This window comes from Schistocerca serialis, chromosome 1 (assembly GCF_023864345.2).
Source record: "Schistocerca serialis cubense isolate TAMUIC-IGC-003099 chromosome 1, iqSchSeri2.2, whole genome shotgun sequence".
Lineage (NCBI taxonomy): Eukaryota > Metazoa > Arthropoda > Insecta > Orthoptera > Acrididae > Schistocerca > Schistocerca serialis.
In genome coordinates, this window is record NC_064638.1 from 398938986 (window position 1) to 398961868 (window position 22883).

The 22883-nt window shown below is 42.3% G+C and overlaps 1 protein-coding gene across 3 annotated transcripts in view; it reads left to right on the plus strand.

Annotated features, from left to right (window-relative positions):
* Positions 1-22883, plus strand: part of LOC126471774 (protein similar) — a 723501-nt gene that overhangs the window by 537799 nt on the left and 162819 nt on the right. For all 3 annotated transcript variants that reach the window (XM_050099889.1, XM_050099887.1, XM_050099888.1), the window contains exon 7: positions 20730-20877. In XM_050099889.1, the coding sequence (XP_049955846.1) occupies positions 20730-20877 (148 nt within the window). The remainder of the gene's footprint in view (positions 1-20729; positions 20878-22883) is intronic.

Below are 22883 nucleotides of genomic sequence, written 5' to 3' on the forward strand. Positions count from 1 at the left end.
TTACCGGTCAGGTATACCTTCAGAAGCTTCAGACATCCATTTTACCTACCATCCGAGACTTGGATGGAGACGGAAAAGTTTACTTTCAACAAGATGGTGCCTCAGCCCACTACCAAAATCGTGTTAGGGCGTATCTCGACGAAAATATACCAGGAAGATGGAAAGGCCGTAGAGGTGCTGTGGAGTATCCACCACGTTCCCCAGACCTAACTCATCTGAACTTTTACCTGTGGGTGGCACTAAAGGACGTCGTTTATCGACAAAAGCCATGCACATTGGATGAACTTCGAGAATCCATCGTACATTCATGTGCAAATATCCAACTGTACACGTTGCAGTCAGTAGTTCGTGCTGCAGTTCAGCGGCATCGTTTGCGTGTGGATGTTAATGGTGACCATTTCGAACACCTACAGTGATATCTTTAAGTTGGACTTTAAGCTACACTTTCACCAAAAAATGAGACAACTCCGTCAATTAGTTTAGAAGTTATGGGCTTTTAAACAGTGGATACATTTTTGTGGGCCCCTGTGTATTGTCTGAAGCTCATGCCCTGTTAATTTTTTCTGTTTGACAGTCTTGCATTGCATGTGGTATTTGAAGGTCTTGCAGGTTGCGTAAAACCCATGGGCAGGGGCAGCTGAATCACCCTGTGTACGGCTTTATCGACTGGTCACCAGTGTGAGGTCATACAAACAAGTTACGCGCCCAAACTGGAACGGCTAAAACAGAATAAAATGATTTCAAAATACGGTGATGTGGCACATCACTTATGCTGTTTTACTGGTTAGCGCACAATCAGTGTGAGAAGCTTAACGAATCAAGAGACCGCAGAAGCACAAGTCGTTCCAGAAACAATTCTGTATAAAAACAGTTATCACCAGACTCACTAATGTATTGTTTAACCAAAAGCTAAATATTTGCTTGGAACATGTTTCCACACGCGGTACTTACAGTCTTATTTCCCAAAACTTGAAGTCTTATTTGTAATTCTAAGTACAGATGTGGTATTTCCACAAAATGGTTAAAACACAGTGGAATGGAACAGTATTCACACTTGACAATAGTAACAGGTGGTCATGTATAATGTTCTCTGTAGCCTACAATGTCAAAAGTCACTGTGGTCGCATTATCCAGACCTTTAGATAAGGTATTGTGGTTTGCGTACACCATGCGTCCAAAAAGTTCCGCCACTGATTTTATTCCCGGCGTATAAGCGACGTCAGCGTGGCTAACTATGGCAGCTGTTCAAACCGACTGTAAACAGTTGTGAGAAGGCAGTATTACGTAGTGGACGTGCTATTGGAGTGTGTCACAGATTGCAGTGGAGCAACAGCTGTAAATCAAGTGTTCAAGACATTCTCCAGAATGTGTAGGAGAAGACGAAAGTGTTTGCAAAGTTTGGCCCATGCCCCCCTGACTCCTACACAAAAACAAAGATACTTGGACGTCTGCTGTGACTTGACAGAAAGGCAAAACGTGGGATGTTCTTTTTTGCATAAGATCATCACAGATGACGAGACTGGGTGTTATGAATAAGAATTGTACCACATACCGACAGAGTGCAAAAATTCACAAATGGTCAAGCGCTTTGACGACATGTCCGACATTCAATCTAATGTGCCGCTTAAGTTGAACAACACCCTAAAGAACATTTCTGACAGTGTCATGTTCTTGGATGAACATTCTGCCCATTGTACTTATGTGGGAGCAAACTACGTAGAACACCTGAGACATTAAAGCCGCCATCTTGACCTTCCTTGTACTTTTTATTAATCTAGTTTCGAAACGTTTTGGACTGACGGGATATGCGTTTGCAGGTATAGCTGTAGTTAATATAGACTGTGTTAGGGTCGACATTTTCCAGACTAAATGGAAGGAAAATAGTCCATTATATTACGGTGTTATGTCACATTTATATAAATAGACTTTAAGGGGATTGTTCGTCGTTAATGAGTTCTGAGTGGCGTACTTTTTGCACACAAGTTTTCATTAACGAGGTTAGACGCTCCCTCTATCCAAGCAAAAAAGATTACATTGTAACGTCCCGACGACGACTACAAGGAAGGCTGTAGCAAAAGCTCGGGCGGAGAAAAATAGAGGAGAAACTCGATCTTGTCAATTTCAGAGGAACCAGCCCGATATTTGTGTTAGTCATTGAAGGAACGCACGAGAACCTAAATCCTAATGATCTCCCTCTGAACGCTTGTATTTGTATAACCCCCAAACAGTGCCCCAACTCTCCCGGAGCGTCCTGTGTAACATTTACAGCGCGGTTACAACGTAGAAATCAACCAGTCATAAATTTCCTAGGAACTGTTAAATCTGATGCCGCATCATTGCTGTGACTCCTGCTTGTCGCCGATGCGGTGTGTGTTTGCACTAATTTTGCGGATTAGACAAAGTCAGCAGAGTTAAGGCAGTCCTGCCCTTGGCAGCGGTTAGAAGTGAAGACTTACTCACGGTCAGACAGAGGAAGAAATTGTTTTCGCGGAATGCGACTGAAAGCAACGACGCTTGGACGCCTTTAGCGCGCTAATGGAGAGCTGTCGTGATGTCATTGCAGCTGCTAATTGGTTATAGCAGCTGGACCGCAACGGTGATGCCAAGCACTTTCGGAAGGCCAGCACAGTATTATTGCCAGGGTCTTCAAACATTGGCCGTTATGTACCTTTCCGCAACCAGCTATAACAGGCTAGTCAGCTCATGTTGACTGCTCCTGTTACGTCATTTTCAGTCAACTTACGCCTTGCGATTGGTGCGTTTTCTTCCGCTTTTGTCAGTAAATGGCTTGCAGATAATAACGTTGGACAACTGCAGCGCGGTGTAGGGTCCTTACCAGATATGACTGACGGAGTACATCGAAAAAGTTCAAAGAAAGGCAGCACATTTTTGTATTATCGCGAAATATGGGAGAGTGTGTCACAGAAATAATACAGGATTTGGGCTAGAAATCTTTAAAAGAAATGAGTTTTTCGTTACGATGGAATCTTCTCACGAAATTCCAATCACCAATTTCTCCTCCGAATGCGAAAATATTTTGGTGGCACCGACCTACATAGGGAGGAACGATCGCCACGATAAAACAAGGGAAATCAGAGCTCGTACGGAAAGATATAGGTGTTCATTCTTTCCGCGCGCTATGCGAGATTGGAATAATAGAGAATTGCGAAGGTGGTTCGATGAACCCTCTGCCAGGCACTTAAATGTTATTTGCAGAGTATCCATGTAGATGTAGATCGTCGGCGTTACTGTAACATACAGGGTATATGTGAACAGCTGGCCAATGGTGGGGGAAGATATTACGAAAATTATTACAGTGGATCTTACATAAAAGTTCAGCTTACAAAAACTACAGCCCATTGATTACGTGCACTGACAGGCGTTTAGGACGAGACCCTGCCTCATTTCGCCCTGGTGTAAGAACTCTAGGGATTACCTTCTTTTTTTACTTTTATTTTCTTGCAACCCTTACTAAAACGTTTCACACTGTAGTACCCGGTTTCGATTAGCTAGTGATGATCAGTTTGAAAGCATGCGCTGTAAGCGATGACCTGACGTTCCCGTTGCGTTATCAATATGCACTGTCCAGTCACATTAATGTGATTACCTGTCAGAAGCCTGAATGAGCACCTTTTGCAGCACGAACCGCTGCGAGACTTGCAGGAAGTGTGTCATCGAGCTTGAAAAATGTATGTGAATTCCTAAGGGACAAAAGTTCTGAGGTCATCGGTCCGTAGACTTACACACTACTTTAACTAACTTATGCTAAAAACACACACACCGCCGGCCCGTGTGGCCGAGCGGTTCTGTCCAGAATCGCACTACTGCTACAGTCGCAGGTTCGAATCCTGCCTCGAGCATGGATGTGTGTGATGTCCTTAGGTTAGTTAGGTTTAAGTAGTTCTAAGTTATAGGGGACTGGTGACCTCAGATGTTGTGTCCCAAAGTGCTCAGAGCCATTTGAACACACACACACACACACACACACACACACACACACACACACACACACACACACACACACACACACCGGGGGAGGACTCGAACCTCCGGCGGGAGGGGCCGCGTAATCCGTGACATGGCGCCTCAAACCGCGCGGCGTCATTGATGTTCTGCAAGGTACCGATAGGGAGGTGGAACCATTCCGACTCTATCGTCATGGCCAGCCCGATCGAGGCGGTCCCGCAGATGGTCGACCGGTTTCAATCCGCGGAGTTTGGTGGCCAGAAGAGTACGGTAAACTCATTCTGATGCTCTTTGAACAACGCACGTTCACTGCGGGTTGTGTGAAACATTGTATTGTCCTGCTGGTAGATGCCATCGTGCGAGGAAAAACAAACTGCGTATGGGATAAAGGCATACTTGTGTTGATCCATTGTGCCTTACAGAAGGGCGAGATCACTCAGGGAATGCCACGAAAACATTCCCCAGATCTAAACGCTCCCTCTTCCGGCGTGAACCCTTCTGACGATTGTTGCAGGGTGTTTGGTGTCGGACGGCCATGTGTCTGGCGGAGCATAAAACGTGTTTTTTCTAAAAGAGCCAACTGTCGCCATTCAGTGGACGTTCAGTTGCGTTAGTGGCGTGCGAATTCCAGCCTCGATCACCGATGAACAGCATGGGCGCATGAACCATTCGCCTGCTATGGAGGCCGATACGCAGCAACTGAACGGTCGTTGAGGATACACTGTTGGTAGCTGCTTCGTTGACCTGCGCGGTCAGCTGCTCAGTAGTTGAACGTGTGTTTGTCCGTATACGTCTCCGTTAACTGCCGTTCGCCTCCGTCACGTATGGCCGGTGGTGCACCACAGTTGCGCCCCGGCGCCGGTTTCGGGTAGCGCCGTTTTACCAAGTACGATATACTTCAACCACGGCGGCACGCGAACGCTTTATAAACTTAGCCGTTTCGGAAATGCTTCCACCAGTGGCCCGAAAGTCAATGTTCATGTCCTTTTATTATATGCGACCAGGGCGTGTATTTTATTACGACAACGAGCGCTAGACCATTTCACAATGCAACAGCCGGTTTCGACCATCCAATGATGATCAGATTAAAAGCACTCGCCACAAGCGATAAACTGTCGCTCCCGTTGCACTGTCAGTATAATTATAGCTTGCAGCGGGTGCGTGTAGTCTGATTATGAGCACCGGCCGGTCGAAACCGGTTATTGAATTGTGATACGCTTTTGCGATTCTAGTCGTAAGAATATAAAAGAAATTAGCAGTCAGTCACATATCTCCTTCGACAATGTGATTTTTAACACCTTTTTTTGTTAGGTCGGTTTCTTGTCTGTCTGGTACAAATTTTGCAATTGATTGTGAGCTAACTTCACGACGATCTAGAGATATGAAACTTTCAGCATAGCTAGGAGCTGGATGACAGCGTAATATTAACTCCCTTCCTTGTCTGGTGTGGCGGTGGGTGGCGTTTTGTAGCACCGGCACTTCTCCCTTTCCGTGTCCCAGTGAACTCTAATCTTTCTTGAGTTTTACCCTCGCGGTCTTTTCGCGAGGTATACATAGAATTAAGCAAGTAATTAGTTGAATCAAGTGAAGAGAAACTGAAATAAACTTTAAATTTACCAAATGTCTTTTACAATGTCATCAAAATAATTGAAATCTATTGAAAAATTTCACGCACCCAGTACTAAAAATCGGAAAGTAATTATTTACATTAAACACTTTTTAATACAACATGTTTTTAAAACGTAGTAAAAGGTATGACGTAATTTCTCATAGCCCCCATACAAATAGCCCTGAAAATTTGTATTTATGAAGTTTTAATTACTGTGACAATAATTGTAAAATGTGGAACGAAAAACGTGAAGCGCATACAATAGATAATTGATGCAGGATTGCACCGCAAATCATATGAACTCTTGAACTCTTGTGCAATTTTGATCAACGACAGCTATTCTCTACACTCTTTACTATTATCTACTTCACGCCGTCTCTTCCCCCCCCCCCCCCTCTCATGTTTTACGCGTTTTAAATTTTACAATTATTGACACAGCTATTAAAAATTCAAAGGACAAATTTTCAGAAGTATCTGTATGGGGTTTGGAATTTGTATGCGGCTAGGAGAAATTTTATACTTTTTAATCAGTTTTTAAAGGTTTTACATTAAAAAGTGTTCATGTGAATAATTATTCCTAAATCGATCGACCCACACAACAGATTCTGAACATAGCCACCGCGCGCGTGCCTGTGTGTGTGTGTGTGTGTGTGTGTGTGTGTGTGTGTGTGTGTGTGTGTGTGTGTGTGTGAGCGCGCGCGCGCGCATTTATTTCTGTGGCTTCCGTTGAGGACGAAGTTTACATCTTTCCACTTCCAGGGATACATAGAAAATTGAGAATGTTCCATTACAACTACAATCGCGATGACCAACCTACACCAGTTTGAGAGGACCTGAGGAAGAGAGGGACTATCGTATGTAAATTTGTAGTTCAGACACGAGGCCCACTCCGAGTGGATAATTGTGTGTAATATCTTTCAAACTTACTTCTTTCACATCAGTGTGGAGTTTATGATACACCAGTTATCCAAATCGGGAAAACATAATCCCGCTATTGAGTTTTGTAAACAAAGAAAAACATTATTTAGCACCACCTAACACACCAACATACATAAAATGAAAATCTGGCTGTAGTCCATGTAGTACTACGCAGTTTGAAAGTAATACACCATTAGACACAGCGATGAAATAAAATTAAAAAAAAAAAAAAAAACAGTTCTGAGTAGGGCTCGCGCACTGAGGTTTCCGTAGACAGTTCACCTATTCCAGAAATCGAGAATATTGACGATTTTTTCCTGTCATCGACATTAATACTGGCAAGATATCGGTCCCAGGGAGTCCAAGATTTTCGGTAATATTTTAACTTCAAACTTGAAGTCGGATGGCAAATGACAAAAGAAGTATTCTTTTTGTGTGATACAAATTAACAATTTTCTGATTCTTTGCCTGCGCTTATACTGTGAAACCTTTCTGCTTGCCAAATTTCATGATTCTACGTGAAGGGGAAGTACCCTGTAAGTTTTAATGAGAGAGTTTGCGAGTGTCAAAATACAACTTTCCAAAGTTCAAACCGTTGGTGAACGTGCATCCAGTTATTTTTTAAAAATCATTTCAAGGTGCATTACCAAACGTATGAAGCGAAGCAGAAATTTTGAGATTTATTGTAAGACTGATATCGTGGTACAGTTGTATTATAGCTTCAGAACAGGTTCCCTCTTTGAGATGGGAATATGGTCAAAGTATAGCGTCGTAGAATCGCTGAACAACATATAACTATTCTGTATTTTTCAAGTTAGTACTGCTACTTATTCACGATCGTTTCGATCCACACTTTGCTACTTATTCACGATTGTCTCGATACTTCCTTGTGGGCTCAACCTCTTCGAACCGGTACTGGCGGCGATTTGGCGGACTACCAGTCCCACAGCTTAAATGTAGATGCGGAGCCCGCCTTTTCCTTCCGCGTAGTGGTGTAGCCTTATTGGCGCGACGGAAGCCGGCGTCGATTGGGATAAGGGCCGAGACGGTTCGGGGCGAGCAGTAAAGCGGACAGCAGAGCAGCGTGGGCGGCGGGGGCGGCGTTAGGCGGGAGTTCGCCCCCGCCGCTGCCCGCCAGCCAGTCGTAAAGCCGGGACCGGAACGTCAGCTGCCTGCAGATACGCCCAATATATGGCCCCGGCGCCGGACCCAGTTGGGCCGCTCCCCCAAGCAGTTGCCCACCAGCTTCGGCGTCCCAGCTCCTGGCCAGTCCTCTGCAAATTCTCGGAAGATGGCTACCGAGTCAGCGTGTCGTACGCAACAACAGTGGTTCGTTTCCAGTGGTGTAAGAGCGAACTGTTCTAGCGTCGTGCCTTTGTTGTATTATATCTACAAAAAATGGTTCAAATGGCTCTGAGCACTATGGGACTTAACTTCTGAGGTCATCAGTCCCCTAGAACTACTTAAACCTAACTAACCTAAGGACATCACATACACCCATGCCCGAGGCAGGATTCGAACCTGCGACTGTAGCGGTCGCGCGTTTCCAGACTGTAGCGCCTAGAACCGCTCGGCCACCACGGCCGGCTATCATATCTACAGCACGTAGAGTCTAACAATGAGAGATTCCCAGCAGTGAGTTGAAATCGCCTATACGATGATATAGGTTAAGATCCCAGCTATCACGCCATGCAGCCATTCACCCTGGTAGGCTTTCCTTTGCTAGTTATGGACGAAAAAATATTTCGAAATTTTGCGTGACGCTCAGTAGCATTAAGAAAGTTGTATCACATTGACTAGTTGCGTGGTGTAATGGATAAGGAAATACCTTGATGTACAGGTCATCGTTTCGAATCTTGTAGGCCGAGATACCAGATTGACTCCATTCTTGTTATACAAAGCTTCTGTAGTCGAATAACAGACTATAGAACCTACCCAGACATCGAAAGTAACCATAACATAGTGATAGATGTCTTGTTCAGTGGGTACATTCGGAGGGCAGTAGAAGAAGTCGGAGGAGAAACGAGGAGTTAAAATCTATCGTAAGAAAATAGATATGTTGATTTGCTGGTGATAACGCAGTGTTAAAGGTGCTGAACAGTTAGAAGCAATGCTGGCCTAGATGTACATCGACTCCCCCTCCTCTTCCTGTAAAATGAAAGTTGATAAAACTGAAACAAAAATCTTACTGTTGCGGAGTGCTTGCCTAACAAATGAGCGACTGGTGACTGTCGAATTCTTCACTTACCTAAAATTTCATCAGATGAAAAATCAAATGATATTACAAGCCGAATCCAGCTACTTTTAACGAGAGAAGAAACCTTTTCACATAGAGCTGCATAGAATAGCATCTGAGGAAAGATCTAATAGAGCCGTCTGTTAGGAGTATGCTGCTGTACGAGAATGAAACGTGGACCCTCTGAGAAGCAGAAAAACACAAAATAATTGCATTCGAGATATGGTGCTACCGTAGAATGCTGAGTACCGGTCTCATGAGAAAGGCCGCGGACAGAAGAACATGGCGAGCTACTGCTAACCAATCTGGTGATTGAAGACCCAATAAGAAGACGTCTACAATTGGTTGAGCGCTACCCAGAACAAACTTAGGGTGCACGTTGCATTAGTCGAAGATAATATTCTTCGAAGAGTAAAGGAGGACGAAATGCGAATATATATATTTGGAGGAGGGGGGGGGGGGGTAAACACACACAGAGCTTATCATTTTAAGCTAGTGAAACTGCTTCATTGCCGCAAGTCAGTAATATACTTGCAAAATGATTACACAAAATCCGCCTGCTTATTTAGATGTCTGCAGAGACGAGTTTAATCTGCACATGCAGAAATACTTTGTGGTTAAGTAGCCTCCAGAATTTACCTGCTCTGTAAGTATAAGGAATGGAATGTGGCTAGATTTTATCCTTCCATTTACATCGAGATGATTAGAGAAACTGTTAGTCATGGATGAGATGAAGATAGACGGCGATCCGAAGAAGTCCATGTAAAGATAAAACAGAAATGACCAGACGTTCAGTTGAACCCATTTCCACTTGAATGCAAGCCCAGCCATATACGAGTAGCATAGCCACTGAAATGTTGAGGAGGATGCTGCGAATACTGTTAGACTTCATGTCATTATTTCAAGGTGCCACTCCCTGTGTAGGGAAGACTTGCGAAACGTCGGAAACATCACCGTGGCGGCTTCCCGGGATTGCTGTAAGGTTTCCTTTGTAATCGCTGCGGTTGACTAAACATGTCACGTTTCGTGCGGTTGCGCACATAGCTGCGGCTTTCTGGTTCGTGCACTGCGCTTAGTACTTTGATATGCTTGTTGTACTTAACAGTTATAGTACTGACAGAAGGGCGTGTAGCTTAAGGGCTAAATATGTCTCTTAGACATAAATGTCCGATGCAATTTACAGTGATCGAACTACTGTTTTTCTCCTGTCTTATCGGCCACTCCCGCTACATTTCTTTAGTCCACTTAATGCTTGGCTCGGAGAACAGCGGATGGGGGAAGCCTAACGCCTTGGGAATCCTTTTACGGTTAACGACCGGTGACCTGAAACAAAGCAGCATGGATGTCATTTTTAGGTGGTTTTCCATCCTCGTGAAGGCGTGTTGGGCTTGTTCACTATTTGCACCTGAATATCAAACGCCTGGAAAAATGTACACACAAAGATTCCGCAAGACATACGGTGACGCATCACGTGTTCTTTCACTGTCATTATAGGTTAATTAAGGCGTAATTCGTGCTAACGTATGCTCATAGTTATGTGCTGTGTAGCTTAAGCGCTAAATATGTCTCGTAAAGTGTCCTATGCAATTTACAGTGGTCGAACTACTGTGTTTTTCTATGTCAAGATGAACTCAATTGGGGAAGACAGTTGGCGAAACAGCATTTGACAAAGCGTAAATACCACGGAGGATAGGTAAAGTGTTGAAAGAGGGGAAGTAAAACGCTTCGTAACAGCTCCCTTGTGCCAGCTGTGCTTAGATGACTTATTTCTATGTACGATTTAGACGCGTTGCGCTGTGATGGCATTCAGTTTGCTGCCGACAGAATAATTAGTCTTCAGTATTCACTCGCGATAACCATTAACTGACATTTTGCGAAATCATAAGAAACTAGAGCCGTTATTCTACGCATCTTTTTCGACAGTACGGCGGAAACTGCAAGCGAAACTATATTCTTAAGAGTAACCATTGTAGAACGAGATTATTAAAGAATTGTACAGTCCGTTATTTCTCTTCGTCTGCCATACGTGAGTGTAATCGGAAAGGGGTGTAATGGGAAGGAAGCTTTTTAATAATCCTGCGTAGTATTCTCTGTTACGGTCTGCACTCATGTTTGTGGATCATGCAGGGCCTACGCCAACTACCAAACGATTGCTGTTCGCATCGGATATCTATTTCGTCGCATGTGAAGCATAGACATTATGTTCAGGTTCCTAGAGGACGGAGCGACAAGTACAAATTTCACAATTTGTTAATGCTTAGCGGCTATTAAAGCTGATGTCGAGTGTCTTGAAATCGAGGCGCCGAAAGAATATTCTACTAATAGTAGCGAAATGCATGCAGCCTTTCAGAAAATCAGTGCTTCGTTTAGGAACTGGCAATTGATACCTCCAAATAAACTACTGCTCGTAAATAGGGTGGAAGGGGCCGTTATTGTTAATTATACAATTTGCATATAAAATACTTGAATAATGTGCAACACACAAAATATCCAGGAGCACCCGTCGGAGTGGTTTGAAGTGAAACGACAACATAAAGTTAATTATATGAAAAGCAGATGCCAAGCAGATACATCGGAAGAACCTTACGGAAATGTAATTAATCCACGAAAGAGGTAGCTTACAAAACCCCAGTTCGACCGATATCGAGTATAGTGCGTCAGCTGGGAAGCTGGCAGGTACGATTAATGGAGAAGATCCAAAGAAGACCAGCGCGTTAATTTAGTTTACGCGATATCGTTACGGAAATGCTACACTAACTTCAGTGGCAGGCGTTTTAACAGAAGCATTGTGCCTGACGAAGTTTATTGTTTCGAAAGCGTTTGCTCGAAGAGGAGTCGAGCAACAAATACTTACTTCCAAGTGTATCTCTAAAATATCATATTGGTTAAATGTTGGAAATTCAGGCTCATAGTAGAGGAACGACAGTGGTTCTTCCAGATTAGCATTCGTGAATGAAACAGAAAATAAGAGATCGCTGAAGAGCACTCCCCTTCACACCGTAAGAGGACTTGCGAAGTACAGACGTCGGAGGGCACAGTTAATGATTAATACGTGTTGTTCGTCATGCAGTTTACAAGTGAATACCAACCTTTCACTGGCAGCGAAAGGAGGATGTTAATTACAGAAAGAAAAGAATATGCGCAGACAGAACTGCACCTAAGCATTTTTGACGTAGCAGCAGAGTTAATTCAGCTATTACTAATTTACTGTTAACGGTTTCCTGTGTAGTCTAGCCCGTAAGCGTGACCTAAGAAAGACACACGTTCGGATTACAATAACTCTCTGAAATACTACAGAAATATGCTTCAATAGTAATGAATTAAAGCTGTTGAAGGCCTTAAGCACAATATTACCCCCCTCACTAAATAAAAGCAACGTTAAAGACCTAATAGGAAGTACAAAAATTGCATCCACAGCAGCTAAACTAAAACACGACGAACAAAATGTTATGCCCATAAGGCAAATATCATTATGAAAAATATTCACCAGAACAAAAGATACAATGAGATGAATAATGACCACAGGACATTATGCGACATAAACAGGAACTTTCAACCGAGATCGCCCTCGTTGTCAGAGCTGAATCAGATTAACAAAACTTGTGAATTCTTCAGAAAGAATAACATAAAAGAAATAGCATATGACCCTACTCCCAAATTCCGAGATAAAATTAGAAAGTTGCTTAGAAACTGCAACTTCTTGTTGACACCAACAGAAGCAAAGCACTGTGTAGTGATAAACCCATCAGCACCAAAATTGAGATCACAGCCTAAGATCCATAAACCAGAATGTCCAATACGTCCCCTGTGAACTCCATAAATAGTCCAAGCTATAAAATCACCAGAAAACGTAATGATATTATCCGAAAGGCATATGTATTCGAAAATAACTTCTCCATCAAAAACAGTCATGAGCTCATCAGTAGCATAAAAGATATCCCCACCCCAGTCACGACTAGATTTCCATCTCTCAACATAGTCAACCTATATTCAAACATACCTGTCAGAGAAACAGTAAGTATAATAAGAAATAACTTACTCAAACATGGAACAGTGGGTAGAGCTGAAATCTGTGAACTAGAGATTCTGGAGCTTGTATTACCACTCAGCTACTTCCTGTTCAACAAAAAAATGGTTCAAATGGCTCTGAGGGCTATGGGACGTAACATCTGCGGTCATCAGTCCCATAGAACTTAGAACTTAAACTTAGAACTAACCTAAGGACATCACACACATCCATACCCAAGGAAAGATTCGAACCTGCGACCTCTAGTGGTTGTTGTCTTGCAGGCTTGCTAGCAGACGTATGTATTAATAATCTTGAAAACAACGTTTTTAGATCCCAAGCCCAGCTAAAAGTTAAGCTGCTTTACTACAGACGCTATGCTGGTGACGCACTCAATCTGTTCAATGGAACAACAGAAGCAATAGAAAATCTAGCCAAAGAAATTAATAAATTACACTACAAAATTCAATTCATAGTAGAACATAAAACACCAGAAGGCATTAACTGTCTTGATTTAACAATCTCAAATAAAATCGAAAGCATAAATTTCAAATTTTCAGAAAGCCAACAACCACCAGTAGAACCATGCACAAGTCCTCTTGCCATCCAGATCAACATAAAAAAAGCATTCTTCAGAACAATGGTTAATCATATGCTTAAAATCCCAATTGACACAAGTGAAAGAGAAAAAGAAACAGAAATTATTGAATCAGTTGCCTCGAGCAATGGGTACAACCCTGCAGTAATAGATAAACTAATCTATACAGCAAAATTAAATCAACCAAACAGCTGAACAACCACCCACAAACAAGAAGACCACATTTATAAGCCTGCCTTTACTAGGGAAGATCTCACCAAATTGCCAACCTCTTCAAGACATACAACATAAAAATAAGCTGCTTCACCAACAACGAAATACAAAATAGAATCAATAGAATCATACACAGCACCAAAACTACTATACAACAGTATCAAAACTCAGATGTATACAAGCTCACACGCAACTCATGTCCAATCTTCTACATTGGGCAAACTGGTAGAAGCTTCACAACGAGATTTAAAGAACACATAGATGCACTCCGTCTTAACAACCTGAATAAATCCAGCTTTGCACGATACTTGACCTTCTTTAAGAAACTGAAATATTTATCTACACACATACAGCAACTGACTACTTAATGACCAAACTGAACTAATTTTTCCATCAGAACTTTGAAGATTTACTAGTTCAAAACAAGTAACCACTCAACCAACCCTACCCCATCTCCCCCCCCCCCCCCCTCAATCCCTCTCCTTACATCCTAACTACACTGGTTCAATGTAAATATGCTATCACAGAATAAAACCTTTACTATATTTCTAAATCGTAAAGCCCTCTACTGTTAAAATACATCAGTACTTTTATCCAAATTACCTCTAGCTGGAACAAACAGAATCTGCCTTTACCAATAATGTAAGAACAAAAATAAATCATCAGTTCATTTGAACTTTTGTTATTTTATTTTTTAATGTAAAGAACACAGTCATACAAACAGCTAAAGTCCATTAGAAAGACTATAACTTTTATACATATGACCTGAGCTAAAATAAACAAAATTTACTCTTACTAATATTCCAGATCATATAAACGTCAGGACAGAAATAAGCCAACAGTTCATTTGAAGGTTTGTTATTATTTAAACTTAAATATAAAGGTCATGGTCATACAAACGGCTCTATCTCATTGCAAATGCGATAACTCTGTATTAATGTCTCCTGGGCATTCATGTTAATGCCAGTCTTGTTTAAAATATATGCTATAAACTATTATACGAATAGAAATAAGTCATCAGATCACTTTAAGTTTGTTCTTGTAGCAATTCATTTATGTATTTATTTTATTTTGCTCTCATGTTATCGCCAGTCTGATTAAAATATTTGCCCTTATACCGACTTTAATACATGTAAAAAAACTAAATTTACGTCCATATCGACAAATAAACAATAGTCATGGCGATACATTAAAACGTGTTCCATCTTCTTGTCACAGAGCCAGCACCCAGCATTATGCTTAAAATAATGATGTAACCTCCAGAAACCATCTGAAGATGAATCTGAAAAGGTTCGAAAATCGGTTCATGGAATAAAACATAATTTTTCAAAAAAGTGACTGGTTGCAGTTTTATGTAACTTAGTTACATTCAATTAATAGTCACGGTTTCTAAAATATTCGTGATGGATAAGCTTAACTGCTCTGAACTATTTCATTAGCAGTACATCAAGTAGACCACATCGAAGAACTATCTAGATAATAAAGCTCTTCAATCACGTTCCACATACTATTTGCAGCGCTAAAGGAATGTAGCACCACAGATAGGCTTAGAGGCCTTTAGATAAAGCAAATCTACCAGCTGTAGAGGACGTGTAATTAAACATTATTGCATAATTTGCATATCATAATGTCCGTAGCTTAAACTTCGATGAAATCTGCAGCCACTCTTAACAGTATGCAATTTTCTTTGTTCTTAGCAGAAACTGTGCAAAAAAACACTTTCACACACTGTGGGCTGTACCCATCAGAAAATGCAAACTGGTTGTGACAATGGAATGAGGCGTCCGGCAAATAAAGGGGGAGGGTAGGCAGTAAGATGGAGAACAGGTCGATACTTGTTTGTGTCCATACGGTTCCTTGACGTGCACAAAGTACGGTGAAGTGTTTTAATGAGACATCCGAGAAAAACACTCGTCGCCATTCAGATTTTGGTATCATTCAGATCTTACGTTCGTGAGAAGGAAATTGAGAAGGTGGTTTTGAAAATTTTCTTCCATCTCTCAATGTCAATAGTGAGTCACATCGTCTATACAGGGCGTTTAAAAAAGAATGGCCCGATTTCAAAACTCCATATGTATTGATAAAAACATACTACATACACGCGATAAATTGCAAAATACTCATTAAATCTTAAAGTTTTAACCTGCTGTTAAAAATGTTCTGTGTCCTCCAGCATCAGGACGAACAACATCTAGACCATAGATAAATTTGTCAAACTTCACACAATGTATCTGCTTTTACAGAAGTTACGGCGGCCATTGTTCTGTTACTCACTTCTTCTATGTCAGATGAACACACTTTCGTTCACATATCTCCATTAAAAAAAATGGTATAAGGTCATGTCTGGCGATCTTGGAGGCCAAGAATTCAGGTCAGGGTCCCGTGCGCCCCATCCAGTGTTGAGGCAGTGTGTCATTGAGAAACTGATGTTCGTTGCTGTGCCATTGTGGTGGAGTTCCACCCTTTTGGAAAGTGAAGTCATCGGAGTCTTCTTGAAGTTGTGGAAAAAGCCAATTTTGCAGCATTTGAAGAAAGCTCAATGCTTGATAGGGTGCACGGGGTCCCGAGACACTGCACTGCATTCTTGGCCTCCATTATCGCCAGACATGATCCCAAGCGATTTTTTCTTGTGGGGATATGTGAAAGAAACTTTGTTCAACTCTCCGTTACCTCGTGACATAGAAGAAGCAACTTCTGTAAAAACAGATACATTGCGTCAAGTTTATGACGAATTTAGTTTCTAGATGCTGTAACTGGTGAACCCAGAGAATTTGTAATAGCATAGCTAAAACTTTTAAGACTTTGTATTTTGCAAATCATCGCAAGTTTGAAGTAGTTTATTATCAATTAATATTGAGTTTTGAAATCAGATCATTCTTTTCGAAACATCCTGTATTTTGGAACAGTAATAAGACTTAATTGAGCAGGAGTTGTTACTATTTAATGTTATATGACAACAGCCAAACTCTTAAAAAATATGTCAGTCAGAATCTTTGTGTAACGATACGTTAATAAAAAGTAGTTCATACTAAAGAATCATCTTAAATGTAAACTTATTAGCGTGCATGGTGCCCTTTTTCCACTTTATTAATCATCAAAATGCTTTCCTGAGAAATAATTGTATCTTATGACTTCTGTTGTGATGTTTCGACAAGACAACCGTTACGGAACGTAAGTGAATTACTTGTGGTGGACATGTTAACATTTTGTTTTAAAACTTTCGTCAGAAACACTGTATTATGCGTACTGTTCACTTCTAGTCCGTCGGTGCTGGCAAGTGCTGAGACCCTTCGCCACAAGCGTTTCACTGCCTCCGCTTCACATGAAAATATTCCCTACTTACTGAGTACGCGATTAGACTTTGGGTATACAGCAAGATGTAGTTAATTTTTTTGTACTGATTTTTTTCTATCGTTCTCAGTGTCACTCGAGAGCAATCGTTTTTGTGGGGCTGTAGCCGTTTCATATTAGCAGGCAACGAGGAAACACGTGCAGGCGCAGATATTAATACTTCCAGACAAATAGTACCACAGATCCTAAAAGAGTGAATTTACGTTAAAAAGGCTATGGTGTCTTCAGTCTACTCCATGCTTTGGACACTGTAAGGTGCACCATGTTATACATGCATTATATATTGTGATGTCTTGGGTCCGATCGAATCGGAGGGGCGGATTGCTGGATTTACTGCAGCATAAACTGTAATTGCCATTAATTATACTGCCACCAAGTCGAATTTTCATTGCTGTTCTGATAAAGAGTTTCAAAGATTTTGATGTTATCTCGTCTACATAACCGTTTGCAACGCGATTTTCAACTAAAGCAGTTTTGCTGTACTCTAAAATACGGGTATTGTGTCTACGTTTGACGCGTCGCTCCTGTACACAGTTTAAAGTTATGTGACGTAGGATCTGCCACATAACGGAACGTTTGTAAATGTATGCCTAATGTAAATCCAGATCGCCGGTCCTCCGCAATTTGCTCCCACAGCGCTTTTTATGCCCAAAACATCCACTACTTGGTGCGCCACAGCCTCAGTAAGAGAATGTCACACGTTCAAACCCATCTTTAACATATGAGAGATTTGAAAGCAGACAGTTCTTAGGTGAGGCCTAACTTGAACGAGAAATAGTATAAAAACGAATTGTATACGGTTACTTTCAAAATTAGGTACGTTAATAAGTATGCATTTGCTACAACCTCTTGATGCTACTCTTTGACCATAATTTCGTTGTCGCAGTGGTCTAATAATCTTCGTTGACGACATGTCAGTGTTTGTTTGCCACTGAAGAAAACAGGAAGATTAGTTAGTGACTGAAAGGTTTAGACGCCCACACTGATTCTGTTACAAACGTTGAATATTATAATGCTACTTTCCGGAACAACGACAACGCGCAGACTAACACCAATCGAGAAGATGGGTTACGTTTAGGAATGCCTTTCAGAAATTATTGCATTGAATTGCGTTAGCTTGCGGTGCACAACTTCCGGGTTTTGTACAGTATTTAATTTGTTACTATTAACTAGTCTCTCTGAATTAATACACCCTATTGCTGGCTGCGAATATGCTATCTTCTGTACTGCAGCGATGGTTTTCTACTAGCAATAAGCCTGTGAGATGCTCAGTCTAAATTTATGTAAAATATATAATTGGTTCGGAGTTATCCTTTTGGAATCTAGGTGTTGAAAGATATTTTCATCGCCATTATTTTACTGATTTATTTTTAGCGCCTCATAGAGTTAGGGCACGTGACACGATTGATAGCACTGCCTCCGTTGGATGGAAACTGTAGGCTCTGTGGAGCGTTTACGTGACTTTCGGAGCAGTGGACTGCATGCTGGTACCGTGTTTTGCCGTCTTTCGGGAATATTTAATCTGCCTGCATTACACCCGTGCTTTGGCACATGGCTTCATTAAAATGGAGATGTACTATTCACGATATCCAATATGCGTAAAATACACCCCATAAGAAAAATAATTATTCTCAGGATGTTACTTTCATATTATTTGACGTCACATTTGTTGATAAGCGACGTGTTGTCATAAAGCTATGGATTCAGAAAAACCGTTATTAAGCAGGTCGCAAATATAATTTTATTCGATTACTAATTTCGGCTTATCTACAAGCCGTCTTCAGATCTGTAGTATAGATAATTACATCTAAGTTGTACAGAATTTCAAATTTCTAATATGGAAGTTCCATCACACGATATATACTATAACAGAATACATTTATTACTGTGCAACTACCATTCGGCGGGACACTTGTCATAGTTTGTGTGAACAGGACCTTTTGTTGAACATTCCAGTGGAACAATGATGTGAATTATCCTAAAAACATATTTAAATCGTGACAGTAATATTATAGTGCTAAGATACATTACTAGGAAATGCGAGTTGAGACTACAACTGTTACGCAGAATAATAGTAGTCATATTTAATGCTTACTGACAATCAGTTTACATATGTGAACACTATTGTTATATTTGCAACATTACTTTATTCTAAAGTACTTATACTTTCGTATAGAAGTTGCTTATAGTTCATTTGGAGTGTAATTATACTTCGTTAAATTTACACATGTAATGTGTGTTTACTAGTGCTTTCAACACTTTCATGCTACCTTGTTTATGGCACTCAACAAATTATATTTTACTCTTTCGTTTTGTGTAATTAATTATTCATGTTGTCATTATATTAATTGTTCGTTAGGTCTGCTAAGAGAAAAATTAGTTATTAGCGCCATTTGGTAGAACCTGACCTCCCGTAAGCCTTGACTAACGCCATGAGTTAGTCTTCGGCCTGCCGCATTACGTGCACTTCCTTGTTTATCGAGGCTTGTGTCATGAGCGACACATGATGTTCATGTTCACTTATGGAAGTTACACAATACTGGTTTCTAATGTGGAATAGACATCTAGTTCTGCAGAGTCCGTAACAGTTACTGCTTCTAAGGCTACTGTAGAACATAATGTAGCAAATAGGATGGCCGTGTCCACATGCGTGAACCATGTGATCATGTCACTGTCCAATACACGTGACGAATTTTAGTCTCAGCTTCTATATTTCTCTGCACTATAATGTTATTGTCAAGATTTAAATTTTTTGGGATAATATACATCATTGTTCCATAGCTTTGTACAACAAAAGAACCTCTTCGCACAAGTTGTCACGTGATCCGCCTTTTGGTAGTTGTACACAAATCAGTTTAATTTGTTATGTATCGTGTGATGGAACTTATATATAAACGATTCAAAACTATACACCTCTTAGATGCAATTTTCTATATTATAGATCTGAAGATAGCTTGTAGATAACTTGCAATTAGTAATAAAATAAAAAATTGAGATCTTGACTATTAAAGATTTTTCCGACTTCACAAAGATCTCATATTAGTTTCTTCGCTCACTAACGACACAGTCACCTTCCAACCTAACATACTTCGGACTACGCTACAGACCAGTGTCACTACAGGCTGGAACCCAAAAAAATTATAGAAACGTTGTCGAGTGTCATTACGTTGCATACGTATGACGTTATTCGCCATAACGTTACGCCACGGATCAAAACAGACGTTTTGTATAGACAGATTCAATCGACACACTCTTCTGTCAACAACACGACACTATAGGAAACTACTACTCTGGAATCTGGACGCACAAGATGTCGAAGTGGCATCAGTTGGAAAAAGGCACGCATCTGTCCGCGGGCCACAGAAATCATCATCAGTTACAGTTAACTACATCCATTTGCAACCCCGAGGTCTAATCGGCTCACAGTACGACGTCTCGACAGAGTGACGTGTATCCGTACGCATTTTAGGTTCCTGCCGGCTTGCCGTAACATTTCTATGATACATCTCACCATTCAGGATCCCGTGCTGGAGCGCACCGTTGGCCGGCAGGAACAACGGAGACAGGCAGCCTAAGCAAATAACGTGGCGCACTTGGACACAGCACTTCACAGGTCACTGTCGGAACTAGAACTGGCGGCGGTATCGCTGCAGCCGCACGGCGGCCGGCGTGTCAACACGCTGATTCACAGGTGGGGCTGGTTTGCCGCGCTGTCACCTGCCCGCTGCCACCTGCCCCGTGGAGCGCACGCCGCGCGACTGCGGCCGCGCCGCGCCTCGCCGGCCTATGTACGACGACGCCCTACCCTCTTCTCTTCCCTTCCCTGTTGCAGTGTTCTCCAAGGGCCAATGCGAGACGGGCCAGTACCGCTTCCTGGCCAAGAACGGCGGCTACGTGTGGGTCCTCACGCAGGCGACGCTCATCTACGGCAGCAAGAGCCAGAAGCCGCTCAGCGTGGTGTGCCTCAACTTCGTCATCAGGTACGTGACCGCGCGCACGCACGCACGCCGCAGCCGGCGAGCGCCGACCCTGACACGGATCGGCAGCGCCGCTCCTCTGCTCTGCCGCACGTTCACCTCGCGCCGGCCGGCGGGACTCATCCCGCACCTGGCCTCGCAGATCAAAGCGACCATGGCTCACCTGGCACTCGCCGAGGCCCCGCTCTACTCGCGACGCCGGCTACAAAAGGACGCGGCTCCGTTTCACATCCAATCCCGACCTCGCCAACAGCTTAACCATTCGAGCAACGCAGCTGCGAGACCATAGCTTGCCCATCAACTCTATCTAGGAGCGCGACGTTGAACAAAAAATATCGATACTTTACTCATGAGTACCGTACTCATAATAGTACCGAAAGAAATGTATCGATATCTTGCTGCACCAGTGCTCATCTTTGATTTAAAGAAATTAGAACATACTCTCTATCGGCCCGAAGAGGGCAACGAATTCAGAACAGGACTTTGCGACTCTCTCTTCAGCTTCTTCGGAACTGAATGAAATGTATTTGCAGTTGCGAATATGGACACCATCAGCTATATAATGGAATTACACCACTGGCCATTAAAATTGCTACACCAAGAAGAAATGCAGATGATAAACGGGTATTCATTGGACAAATATATTATGCTAGAACTGAAAAGTGATTACATTTTCACGCAAGTTGGGTGCATAGATCCTGAGAAACCAGTACCCAGAACAGCCACGTCTGGCCGTAGTAACGGCCTTGATACGCCTGGGCATTGAGTCAAACAGAGCTTGGATGGCGTGTACAGGTACAGCTACGTGCCCATGCAGCTTCAACACGATACCACAGTTCATCAAGAGTAGTGACTGGCGTATTGTGACGAGCCAGTTGCTCGGCCACCATTGACCAGACGTTTTGAATTGGTGAGAGATCTGGAGAATCTACTGGCCAGGGCAGCAGTCGAACATTTTCTGTATCCAGAAAGGCCCGTGCAGTACCTGCAACATGCGGTCGTGCATTATCCTGCTGAAATGTACCGTTTTGAAGGGATCGAATGAAGGGTAGAGCCACGGGTCGTAACACATCTCGACTGCTGGTGATGCGAGGCCGTTGGGATCCAGCACGCCGTTCCGTATTACCCTCTTGAACCCACGGATTCCATATTCTGCTAACAGTCATTGGATGTCGACCAAGGCGAGCAGCAATGTCGCGATACGACAAACAGCAATCGCGATAGCCTACAATCCGACCTTTATCAAAGTCGGAAACGTGATGGTACGCATTTCTCCTCCTTACACGATGCATCACAACAACGTTTCACCAGGCAACGCCGGTCAACTGCTGTTTGTGTATTAGAAATCGGTTGGAAACTTTCCTCGTGTCAGCACGTTGTAGGTGTCGCCACCGGCGCCAACCTTGTGTGAATGCTCTGAAAAGCTGATCTTTGCATGTCACAGCATCTTCTTCCTGTCGGTTAAATTTCGCGTCTGTAGAACATCATCTTCGTGGTGTAGCAATTTTAATGGCCAGTAGTGTATAATGAAAATTCTTGTCGGACCAGCACTCGAACCCAGATTTCCCGGTTACCGCGAGCGGTCGCCTTACTTTTAGGCTATGAGACAACGCTTCACGGCCAGACCCATACTTTCATATGTCGTCAACCACTAGTCCACAACCTACAGTCGTACATCCTTTATGTATATTCCCATATAGGGGAGACATTTCAATTGAAAGTCTTGTCCGGTGGCGGTGGATAAAAAAGATATTCTAGTGCCTATATTGTTCAGAAGTACGATACAATATCCCTTCGCCTATCCTAATGCTGAGGCGACCACTCGCGATAAACGGGAAACCCGGGTTCGAGTCCCAGTCTATCTTCACTGTCGTCGTTCCATTATACAGCTGATGGTTGACGATATTCGCAACTGGGAATACATTTCATGTGTTAATGACTGTAGCCGCCGCAGTGCCTGTTCATTGGGACACGCTGAAGGAACATTGCATCGTATTTCTGAACGACAC